This window comes from Uloborus diversus, chromosome 2 (genome assembly GCF_026930045.1).
Source record: "Uloborus diversus isolate 005 chromosome 2, Udiv.v.3.1, whole genome shotgun sequence".
Lineage (NCBI taxonomy): Eukaryota > Metazoa > Arthropoda > Arachnida > Araneae > Uloboridae > Uloborus > Uloborus diversus.
Genome location: NC_072732.1, coordinates 109,658,930 through 109,671,671, shown reverse-complemented (window position 1 = coordinate 109,671,671; position 12,742 = coordinate 109,658,930). Strand labels below are relative to the sequence as shown.

The following is a 12,742-nucleotide window of genomic DNA, read 5'->3' as shown; positions in this document are numbered from 1 at the left end:
AGAATAATCGTTACTAATTAAATTAAAGGCATGATCATTCCCCAACATCATTAAGTGATTATTCAATTTATTACTAAAACAATAAAGTGGTTGTAATTTCAACAATCAAAGAAAATAAAGTAAATTTATAAAATATCCTAAATAGGAGAATACATAGGCAGAAAAAAAAAATCAAAAGAACATAAGAACTCAGACACGAATGAATTTCCTGAAAGAAATGGTTTTCGAAATCTAAAACAATGTTACTTTGTTACTTTTCAGGATCATTAATACGGCTGACGCTTCATTTTCTTCATCCTGAATCATTTAAGTTTTTTCATTAATTCCAGTTTATAACTGTCAATTGCTTAACACGATGCAATTAACTTATCCAAACGATTTGGTCAATGCATTCTGACTCGGTGCTATTTAGCCGGAGTTCAGAAAAGGGTAAAAAAGACTCCATCCACTTCCGAATTCAAACTCTCTTGTCGATTGATTTTCGTTTTTTGGCTAGGGGTACACCTAGCCGGTCCATCTGCTAGCTGTTGTCCAGTGTCAAGCTCAACTCTCGTTCCAATTCCTGTGCGCACTCAGCACCTGCGTGAGAGGAATGTTCGTCCCAGAAGATCTTCCGCGCACCCTTCGCGCGCTTGAAGCGACCGTGACTCAAGCCAGTCACTGCACGTCCGTGGTGCAACACGGCCGTTGTGGTCACGAACTTGACGTGCTGGCTGCTACTACGTCGACGTCCAGTGGATGGGTGGGGCACGGGTCCCAAGAGGGGCGGGGGTGGGCTCTCAGGCATCGCCTGTGAAACTTCGCCAAGTCCTTTCAAACTTGGATCTGAGGAAGAATCTTTGGAATAAAACGATGATTTCTCTCTGGCCGGAATTTCCAGCGTCACTGAGCGACAACTGCAAGAAAAAAAAAAAACTACTGTTAGTGAAAAATACACTGTAAAGCTTGCTCATGAGAAGAATGGTATTCGATAAGGAAGCAATGTGTTTTAAACTATTAAAAATATGTACTGGGGTCAATTCACGGTCTCGAGTGACAATTTGGACGGACATTTTTCTTATAATTTCATATATACAGTGGCTGCTGCTTATATGAATCACGTTTGTTCTAAACAGTTTTGATTCCATAAAACGTCTACTTTAATAAGACTGGTTATTGTTCTGTTTTAGATGATTTGATTCATTAAAGCAGTTGATTCAATTAACCATTGATTCAATTAACCGGATTCCATTGTCTATGCAAATTAATAAGAGATGAAAGCCAAACACTTGCTGATTTAGTAAAATTACTTGATTTGTGTGATTTGTTATTCACAAAAAGTTATAATCTTTATTTTAACTTTGCGAAGTTTACCTGTCACGTAAGGGACTCACTTTTGGACATCAGTTTTGAAGTTTTTAATTATAGCATTATCTTTTCCTAATTTGTTTTGATGCAAATTCATCGAAAATATACTTTGCTTTTCTCCTAACTATTTATTCGTGTTTGTTTCAAATGGTAGGAAATTCCACAGAAAATCGGATATGTTGTGCACCAAGTGACAGCACTATGTTTTACGTCAGAAGTAATATTTAAACAATATAACAGTTTAAAAAACTAAATAAACACGCTCTTGCAGCAAAATGAACTATAATATTAAAAAAAAATCTTTAAATGTAAAGTATGTTTAGCTGCAAGAGTGTATCCTATAGCTAACTTATTTTCTTTAAGTAGCTTTAAGTAATATGAATAAAATAAATGATCAAGCAATTAACTTTAATGTTTAAAAAAAATGTAAATTGGTTGAATACAAAACAATCTTCATTCTTTGGTTGCGTTCGAGGAACCTCACCGGTCGACCGGTAAGTAACCGGTTACAAACCGCAGCGTTCTATCATCTATCGGTTACCTCACCGGTTACCATTTTAAGCTGTTGATTGGTGGATTGGAGCACGTGATCATTAGCTGTCACGTGATTAACTAACCGGGCGCTACCGGTCAAGCTCTTCGAACGTAAGCAATATAATAATGCAAAATGACGATGCGTCCCATTTGTAAGCATGTCAAATTCTGCTGGAAGCCTCTAACATCTGATTGGCTGATTATTGCAGAGAAGAACAGTGATTGGCTAAGACATGTAGACTACATGTACATTTGCGACATTTAAAGATGTATTTGCGAAACTAATATTTTAATAAATGCATTTGACGTGTAAATTATCCGACAGGTGTAATTAAAAAAATATTTGTAAATTGAGTGATTGTTAGTGCAATATTTTAAACTTGAAATAATTACTGACAATAAAGGAAAAGCAAAGGAAAGAAGGGGGAAAAACCTAAGCTCGAATTGGGTCGTTTCCAAAATTTAAAATGTATTTTTTTCTGAAAGAGCATGGTTAAAAACATAGGATCTGACCATTTTTTAATAAATTTGTTTACGTTTAATATTAAAAAAAAAATACAAAATCGGAGCGCTTTCATTGTTTACGGCTTCTGCCGACGACATCACAAATGATGAAATGCACTGTGAATGGCAACACTGAATGGCAAAATATTTAATTCGCATCTTTACTCACGTGTATTGGCAACGATATGGTTGATAGCAAGCACAGAGCGCAATATTTAATTCGCTGCTTGATTATCATAACGTGGAAACGTAGTAGAAAGATGAGGCAAAATGCATCATTTGTGACGTTATCAAGACCACGCCTTGTTTAAAAAATCAGAAATTTTAAAGAATGAATTAAAAAAAAAAAAAACTGTTGGGAAAATAAAAGTATTTTCTGTGTCCATGTTATTTTTTTTTTCTCATTCTATCAATTTCAATGACTAAAAGTAGTACTTTTGACTGAAGGTAACCACCCCATTGTATGTGAACGTTGCTAATAAAATGTTTTAACGACTTGATTTAAAAGAAATTATTTTCATATGTGGGAAGTTTAGGGTCTTCCTACTTTTCAAAGTAACGTTCATTTCACGTAACTAAAGAGCAGAAGAAACATATAATGCTGCATTTTGAAAGACATGAAATACAATTCTAAGATCAATAATACGTATAACAAATAGTATTGAATTACTGAATATCAATATTCCGTTGAATCTCAGCAATGAGAGAGAGAGAGAGAAAGTAAACAGTTTATCAAAACTCTTATCGAGAAGCAAAATTTATATTTTTCTTGACAAAATTTGAAGCATTAGTTCTCCGAAATTAAAACAATTAAATTTGGAGAGCAGCTGTGTTTTATAATTTTTTAGTGGGAAAATAGGCTGTTTAAGCTGAACGTCATCAGTGATTATCTCCATAACATTTAGGAGACTATTAACTGCTCCAATGGTCAATTCACTCAAGTAATTCATCCGTTAAGAATGCCCATTTTTAATATGCTCGGTGCATTTATTTTGAAACACATTTTATTTTGGGTTGTAAACAAGAGTTTGAAAAGAGTTGTGCGTTGCAATATAAGTAAAAGAAGAATTTTAATTAAAGTTCTGGCAACGAAGCAAATGCTTTTTATTTTTGTACATTATCTAAAAAAAAAAAAGAAACAAAATTGTGATTATCTCTATTTGATCCGCACTCAAAAAAAAAAAAAAAAAAAAAAAAAAAAAAACATTCTTTTCATTTAGGGTTATTAGGGTTATTTTCAGGGAAATGTGTCCCTGGTCTGACATTGAAGCATTATGTTTAAGTTTTCTGAAAATGGTATTATATCGGGTTGGAAAATTTGCATGCTATAAATTAAATAACAAAAAAACTAAGGAGAAAAATAGTTTTTTGAATAAAATCATTATATTTCCACTAATCTACTTGTTACTCTCACACTAACCTACTCAAAATTAAAATGACTACAAATGCTCAGATTTCTACAGTTAAAACGCATTTCAAGCTTTGCATTTTACTGAGTAATCTTTAATATTGTTATTTAATCTTTAGTTTGTTGCAGATTTCTTAGTTACCTGTGTGACAGAACTTTGATTGAAATAACGGAGTCATAAACTCAAGTACTTTGATACCTTTGAAAAATGAAACAAAACTTTACTTTTGTACCTTTGAAATTCGGTTTTAGAACATTTTTCAAAGTGCTTTTGTACCTTTGAATTATTTTCTAAATTCGGAAGTGTCCGATCATTTGTGGCAGTATGTATGTTCAGGATATTTGTCCCAGTTTTCCCCGTATTATATGACTTACTAATCCTCAAAAGAAAAAAAAATCATGGGTTCTATAACTTCAAAGTAACACAATTTCAAGCAATTGTACATATGAAAAAGGCGCAATTTCCGCTAAATTTGAGATTATAGTCCAATTTTTTTAAATCGAAAAGTGTAAGTTATAAATCTGTAGACTGTTTTCAGCAGTTTATACAACACTCACATACACACACATTACTTAAATTTAAAGTTGTATTTTATTGCTCAATTTAAAACACTGAAAGATTTGTTTCTCTACACCATTCTTTTCACTGTCCTGTCAAGAGATTTAATATTAGTGGTGGCATGAGAATTGTTTTAACTATTATCGAGCCACAAACTACAAAAACAATCATGAAGAAACAAGCAGACACACCGTCTAACAAGTAAGCTAACAATCATTAAGAAACAAGAAAACTTTGAGTAGTCGCAAGGAACGACATTTGCAGGGTAGCGAGGTCAGTGAACGAGTGCAATTACATCGAATTGCAATTCCATTAACAAGACTTTCATCCAATTATTGGAATTTAAGTAAGTCTTGAAACAGAAACCTTACAGCTTCATTCTTTTCAATTCCAGTCGCTGCTAGTTTTAATACATGAATTTGGTTTTTCGTGTATTTGATTTAATAAATAGTATTTGGTTTTCTTTGTAATAAATTTCTTGCTACCAATATCTTATTTCATGGACATTGTCCCCGGCTCTTAAAATTGGACCTCTTTAATCATCCCCAGTACCTTTTTTACGCATAACTTACATAAACTTTCTATCTTCAATAAAACCTACATTTTTACTTTTTAACCAATTATCTGATCTATAGTAATAATATAAAGCTGAAGAGTTTGTTTGAACGCTGTAATCGAAGGAACAACTGGATCGAATTGAAGAAATATTTTTGTTTTAAATAGTCTATTTACTGTTTAAATACTCATGTACGCTTGTCACTGAACTTCAGTCCTCATTTACGGCTTAAAATATTTCGAGATGTCTCTAAGTTGTCGTCAAATGCTCACCATTCACGACGTCCACGACGTCACGTCCCTCCCATTACTTCCGCGATTTAACTACCAATGAAAGTAGAAATTCTCCCTTCATCGGGCCAAAATTAGTACAACTTTTAGATTTGTAAGTTTCAAAAACACTTCCGGGAAGGTCTGAATACCAGATCTCTACTTATTATTTTACAAAATAAATGGCAACACTTTACAAAACTAAATGTATAATCTAATAGTTCTGAAATTACTATTTGGAAGATGCTATTCGGAACTCCAGCGCTCGAATACGCTACCTTGCGGTGATTTATAAAACTGCGAATGCAACTAAAACTTTGCCACGTTGCGTTCCATGTGTGTCTGTTGACGTAAACACAGGCAGTTTGTTCTGAGTATTTATTAACGCAATCGATGTATCTTAGTTTGCTTTCAGCTACAGAAATTAATTCGTCCCTTAGTAGTATTCTCGAGCTCCTCAAAATAATGTTAGTTTTCATTATTTCCTTAATAATAGGTGAAAGCGAAAATTCTGGATTAACAAACTTGGATAACGTTCTACAAGGTAAAATTTTTTATTGTTTTGTATGAATTTGTAAGAATATGGGAGTTTTTTTAATCTTAAATTAATTAAACTTACCATATTTTACAGCAGCATTTAGTTGGAATGGACAGTATGCAAAATATTTTCTTGAATATATTATCGTAGAACAAAATGGACCGAGAAAGAATTTACTTTATTCCTTTTATTCTCAGCTGAAAGGTATCGCCAAATTTGTTTAGGGTTATAATTTTGGCATTGTGCGAGCAAAGTAGCCTTGGCGAGATTTCGCGTTTTTAGTTAAACCATTTTCAATTTTTATCATGAGTGGAATAAAATGGTAGTAAGATTACAGAATTCGATAAGTGAAAAGAAATAATGGTCAATCAACTGAAAAGAAAACTACCACCATATATCCGTGAGAATTTTGTTGATGATTTGCATAACATGACACAATTAAATCGTAACTCAGAAATTAGAAAAATCGAAACAGAAAATTTTTAAATTAACCGATTCGGGAATTCGAGAGAAATAACTCAGCTACAAATGGAAAACAATAAGCGGTAGCCAAGCAAGGCAAAAAAGTATCATCTTCTTTCGATAACAATTTGTAATGTCATATTAAATTTTCTAGCATTAATTGTTATTCTTGTAAGGCCACAATTATTATTTAGTTTTATCAAGAATTGATAAATATCGAATTCAACATCGTGAAAATGGCTGCTTAGAACTACGAACTACGTACTTTGCATTAATGTTTGACGTTTAGTAATGCTTCTTGAATTCTCATTTCTTTCTACGTGGGTCAGAATATCAACAAGACTTTGAAAATTAATTTAAAAAGAATAAAGCGAAACAATCATACGTACGAACAAAAATCACAACACTTTTAGCATTTTCTTCGTTACCATGTGCGTTTGTTTTAGTTTTCAATTCCGCCATTAGACAGTGACTTCAGTGCCCCCTATAGTTCGTTGGAGTTGCGAATTGAATGTTTATTAGAAGTCGTTGAAATCTCTTGTACCCTACATTGTAATATAATCTGCAACATCATAGAAATCTTGTGGTACTATGAAATAAAAATGTGGAGTTTTTAAGTAATAAAATTTTTTATTTCTGGTTCACAGTTGCACTGCTGTTATCAAAATTAAAAAACCCCTGACTGAGTCGCAAATGTAGAAAATCAAGTGGGAAAATTGAAAATCTTTTTAAAAGCCTTATACTATTAAAAGTAAATTACAAGTATTTTATTTGTTAACAAATAGAAACTGGCAACAGATAAACATTTTAAAAATCGTTGCGTTTAATTTTCTTGTCGGCAAACAATGAATTCGTTTACCAAATGCGTGAATAGAGGCTTAGCCTTTTTAAAAATCTGCTTCAAAAAAAGTTATAATTCGAATTCTATATAACATGGATTTATTTTGGTATTAAATTTTTTAAATATGCTTTCACTGCAAAAATCGCGGAAAACCTCTTAGAGGTTTTTAATTAATATCTTCGTTAATTAAAGTCATCCGAAGATGCAACCTAGCTAAGAACACTCTCGATCCTCCTTTCGAACAAATTTTTTATTTCAAAATAGGTCCATCTGTTTACCCGCTAGAGTGCCACACACAGCTACACAGACACGTCAAACTTACAACCCTCTTCCTTTGTGTGTCGAGAGTTGAAAATAGTTAATTTTACACCACATTTCCCACATAGGTTGAAATTACTAACGGAATTAACTTTAGGCAAGTTAAAAACTCATTTGAATATCTTTTATAACTATCATTCCTTAAACTTGGAAAGCTATACAATGGTTTAGAAATTTTTCTTTAGTTTTATGCCAATAGATACAATAGCACTTAACATAAAGGTAGCTCAGTTACAAATAAATAAATTGAGGGGCAAAGTTACCTTGACTCAAGGGCTCTCATATACAAAATTGTAAGGGGGGGGGGGCTCAGATATTTTCCCTATGGTTTAGCAGAATATTTTCCCAGTTAAACCGATTTCAGGACAGATTAGAGTCATTAAATTATTTAGAGTCATTAAAATTTTTAATAACTTATTCATTAATGGATGGGGAAGAAATGTTTTTACATTTATGCAAAGAAAAAAGTACTAAAAACATGGAAGTTCTAATTTCTAAGTGGAGGGAGGGGCACGAGCCCCCACCTTCCCCCCTATATGGGCGTCTATGCCTTGACTGTATTTTTTTTAAAGAATATCTTTAATAATTTAAAGATTTTTACCCAGACTGTACTCTCTTGAGGTGCTCTTTTCTTCTCAACCTTTGTGCTCTATATCTCAGCGCACATATGAGGGCGAAAGCCAAGACCGGAAAGCAGATCACACAGGACAGTATTGGGATCACAATGGGTCTCGGATCCAGAGATACTGCAAGAAAAAAAAGTATTAATAATTCATCGGTGTAACTGATCACATTAAATATAGTAAATTATGTTAGAGTATGGCCCCACTAAATTTCGCTTACGCTTATAGGCCGTGACAATCGCTGAAACTCATGGCAACAAAGAGGGCGCTACAGGAAACCCCTGTTTCCATTACATTGCCATTGATTTGTAGAGGCAGAGGTTACGTTCAGCACCTCTTGCGGTCAAAATGGGCAACGTCCAATCAAAAATAAACAAACTTTGAAACATTGATATTGATTGGTGGATGCATGATCGGATCATAGTTGGATTGGTTGAACACTTAGAGCAGGAATATAAATGGAGGGAGCAAGTCCAATCGTGGGCTTAGCAAAAGCTGAGGCTACGAATCCAAGTTATGTGACTCAATAACGACGAATGGTTGACACGTTTTTCGTGAAACTCGAGAAAGAAACATGTTTTTTTTCCAATGCTTTATACTTGGGGTCTTTGATTCACGTAAGAAAGTCGTCACTTCCTTCATTTTATCTCTTCTCAATGGTTTAACACGGAAAATTCATAAATTGGCAAGGCTCGTTAAGCGTGAGCGCCATCTGGTGAGGCCATGGTTAGCGTTAACATCATAAAGGTCATTATTTCCATCAGGTTTTGTGAATTAGAGGTTTCCAATATTGTACATATTACAATATTGGAAACATGTGAGAAGAGATTATAAGTGGCATCGAAAACTAATAAGTACAAGCTCTTAGCAGACCTTTATATTTTGGTTTTTCAGCTTATTTCTCCATTATCGTCAGTCAGGGTGGTTTTGTCATATACTGAGTGAATTTGCCTATTTTTCAAATGTTAGTTTGTAACGTTTCTCAAGTTTATTTTTTCTGTAGCCACCAATTTGCCGAGGGTAGAATATGTACTCAGTAGGGAAACAACTGAATGAAAGTTATACTTAATGTCTTTGAAATAAATAAATAACTTTATATCGAAATGTAAAAAATAATTGTACAACAAATGAATACGTTATTTAATTATCTTTTACTAAATGACTAGTTGTGAATATGTGTTGAACATATTCATAACTAGTCAACACTTTCACATTAATCTGAAGACTTGCTAATGAGTAAAACTGTTACAAGTGCGCTTTCAGAAAACTGAAACTCTTAGACTCATCAGTAGTTTTTGAGGTTGCATCTCTCGAAATAGACAGCATTTTAAGAACTGATCATTCAGCTGCTCAATCCTTATAGATTGCAATAGAAAGCAAGCGTGTTGTTTTTGAGTAATGAAGTTTTGCTACTGTCTTTGGTCGTTTGAGATTGGTATAAGAATGAGTTTTTACAGTATTTAGCTGCAGCCGTTATTAACTAATATAGAGGAATGTTGGGCCAAGTGAAACAATTAAAATAAATTACATTTTTTTCAGAATGGAAAAAAAATGGAAATTTGATTTGAAAAATACAGTTAATAATGCATTTATAAGAAACTTTGCATAGAGGGATTTCTTTAAAATATTTGGCAGTAAAGTTGTACCTTCAATTAAAAGTGAAAAATTATCACTTTGCCCGGTACCAAGAGAAAAGTTGACAATCAGAATATTCTTCTAGTGAAATATTTTTGTATATTTAACAAAAATATTTTCGTTTAAAAGACGAGTCAATACATGACTAAATGAAACTAGTATGTTGTAGTCATCACGAAATTTTCTTCTATATCTTTCTTATAATTCTGATCCGTCCCCATGCTTGACGAGAAAGCAATATTTCCAACAAAAACAAAACTACACACCCCAAAACTTAACGACCATCTCATTTCCCGATTTATCTCAAAAGCAAAACAAAGAATGAAAATTGAAAATTATTTCAAAAGCCTTGCTCAAAATAATTACAAACGTTTATTTGTTAACAAACACAAGATGGCAACAGTTAAAAAGTTTAAATCATCGCGATTTTCTGATCATTTTCCAACAATTAAAGTCACGCGAAATATGCAGACGACAGTCTATTCGCAACTCCAGCGCTCGAATACGTTACATTGCGGTGATTTACAAAACTGCCGAAAAAACTAAAACATTGCCACATTGCTTACCACGAGTGTCGTTGACGTAAACACGGGCAGTTTGTTCTGAGTATTTATTAACGCAATCGATGTGTCTCAGATTGCTTTCAGCTACAGAAATTGCTTCGTCCCTTAATAGTATTCTCGAGCTTCTCAAAATAATGTTAGTTTTCATTATTTCCTTCTAAAAAGTGAGTTGATTGACTGAGAAATGGTGAAAGCGCGTTAACACAAGAAAACTCTGGATTAACAAACTTGGATAACGTTATACCAGGTAAAAATTTTTACTGTTTTGTGTGAATTTGTAAGAATACGGGGTTTTTTTTTAAATCTTAAATTAATTTAACAAACCATATTTTACAGCAGCATTTAGTTGGAATAGACAGTATGCAAAATATTTTCTTGAATATATTATCATAGAACGAAGTGAAAAATGTTTAACCGAGAAAGAATTTATTTTATTGCTTTTATTTTCAACTGAAAGGTTTCGCTAAATTTGTTTAGGGTTATAGTTTTAGTATTGTGCTAGCTAAATACTCTTGGCGAATTCCGACCATGTTAGTTAAACCATTTTTATTTTTTATCATGAGTGGAATAAAATGGTAGAAAGATTACAGAATTCGACAAGTAAAAAGAAATAATGGTAGATAAATTGAAAAGAAAACTACCACCATATATTCGTGAGAATTTTGTTGATAATTTGCATAGCATGACATAATTAAATCATAACTCAGAAATTAGAAGCATACCAAACAGAAAAATTTAAAATTAACCGATTCGGCAATTTGAGAAAAATAACTCAGCTACAAATGCAAAACAATTAGCGCTAGCCAAGCGAGGCAAAAAAGTATCATCTTCTTTTAACAATAATTTGTAATGTCATAGAATTAAATTTTCTAGCATTAATTGTTATTCTTGTCAGGCCACAATTATTACTTAGTTTTATCAAGAATTGATTAAATATCGAATTCAACATCGCGGAAATGGCTGCTTAGAACTACGAACTGCGTAATTTGCATTAATTCCTAACGTTTAGTAATGCTTCTTGACTTCTCATTTCTTTCTACGTGGGCCAGAATATCAACAAGACTTTGAAAATTAATTTAAAATGAATAAAGAGAAAAAATCATGCATACGAACAAAATTTACTAGGCTTATTAGCATTTTCTTCGTTACCACGCGTGTTTGTCTTACCTTTTTCGTCCGCCATTAGACGGTGACTGCAGTACCCCCTATAGTTCGTTGGCGTTGCGAATTACGATTTATCTTTCTTATTGTTGCAATTATAAAACAGTTTTTATTCACAAAAAAAAAAAAAAAAAAAAAAAAAAATCAGCCCCCATGTAGCGATTGGCGCCAAAATTCAACAAACGCCTTTTTACATATGGATTTACATTTATTCCAAATTTCATCCAGAACGTAGCATTACTTCTTGAGATATGGCACCCGCAACGGAAAAAAAAGAACGTTCGATTGCGCCACCCCTTTTCAGCTGCTGTCCCTAAAATAGAATCAGCTCTTATACCTTCTAAGGGCTACGTGTCAATAATTTTTTGTTTGATTCCGTTCATTATTTCTTGAGACACAGCAGTCACAATTGACGACAAAAAACGTTCTATAGCTCAATCTCCGTTTGAGCTATTGACGCCAAAATTGAATCAGCACCTGTACCTGTTAAAGGCAACATAAAGACCAAACTTCGTTTGATCCCGCCTGTTACTTCCTGGGGATTAGCAGGCACGCATAACCCAAGAAACGTCCCATTGCTCCACTCCCCTAGGAGGAATTCGCGTCAAAAACCAATGGGCACAAATTCACATAGGGGCACATATGTGTACCGAATTTCGTTCGACTTCATGCGGTAGTTTTTGCTGTAGAGCGGCCACAAAAAACTGGTCTCACACATACGTGACACACACGCAGACAGACAGACATTTTCCAAAAATTGTCGAAATGGACTCAGCATACCTCAAAACGTTCGAAACATTTGAAATTCGACAATTTGCACGAATCCAATACTTTCTTCTATATATTAGATATAGAAGAAAATAAAAACAAATGAAACAATCAATAACGAAAAAAAAAATGATTAAATAAATGGGTGAATAAATTTGGGAATGATGAATAAAGAATTGAATGAATAAGTAAATGAATGTCTTAGAATTTACAAATTACTGAATAAATCAGTGAATGAAAATAAATGATTCGACCCTAAGCCGCGCAGCCCCACGAAAAAGCAGACATTTTTTCCCGCACCGTGACGGATCTATATTTAATTTCAAAACGTGTAATAAGCAACCTTTTTTTGCCAAATTAATTAAACGTGTATGCGTAGTTTCCTTGGCAAAAAATTTTTTGTCTGTTATCTTTTCTAAATATTAGTTTTGACGCGTAATATGGAGCTGTCTTGTGATGGACAAAATGTTTAACTTTCTGTGGAATTTTCAACTAGTTGCTTCTTTTTGAAACTAACGGTAAAAACTAATTGGGAGGAAAACTAAATATCCATTTAATAAACTTCCAACAAAACAAATTTGGAGAGCATAATGTTAGAATGGGGTTCTTTAATTCAGTCAAAAGTACTACTTTTAGTTTCAGTCAAAAGTACTACT

The 12,742-nt window shown here is 33.2% G+C and overlaps 1 protein-coding gene across 1 annotated transcript in view; it reads right to left on the bottom strand.

Annotated features, from left to right (window-relative positions):
* Positions 1-416: 416 nt before the first annotated feature.
* LOC129217263 (uncharacterized) overlaps positions 417-12,742 on the bottom strand; it is an 82,253-nt gene continuing 69,927 nt past the window's right edge. The window contains exons 2-3 of the mRNA XM_054851534.1: positions 7,938-8,082; positions 417-896 (exon numbers count right to left, since the gene is read on the bottom strand). Coding sequence (XP_054707509.1) covers positions 521-896; positions 7,938-8,082 — 521 coding nt within the window. The 3' untranslated portion in view covers positions 417-520. The remainder of the gene's footprint in view (positions 897-7,937; positions 8,083-12,742) is intronic.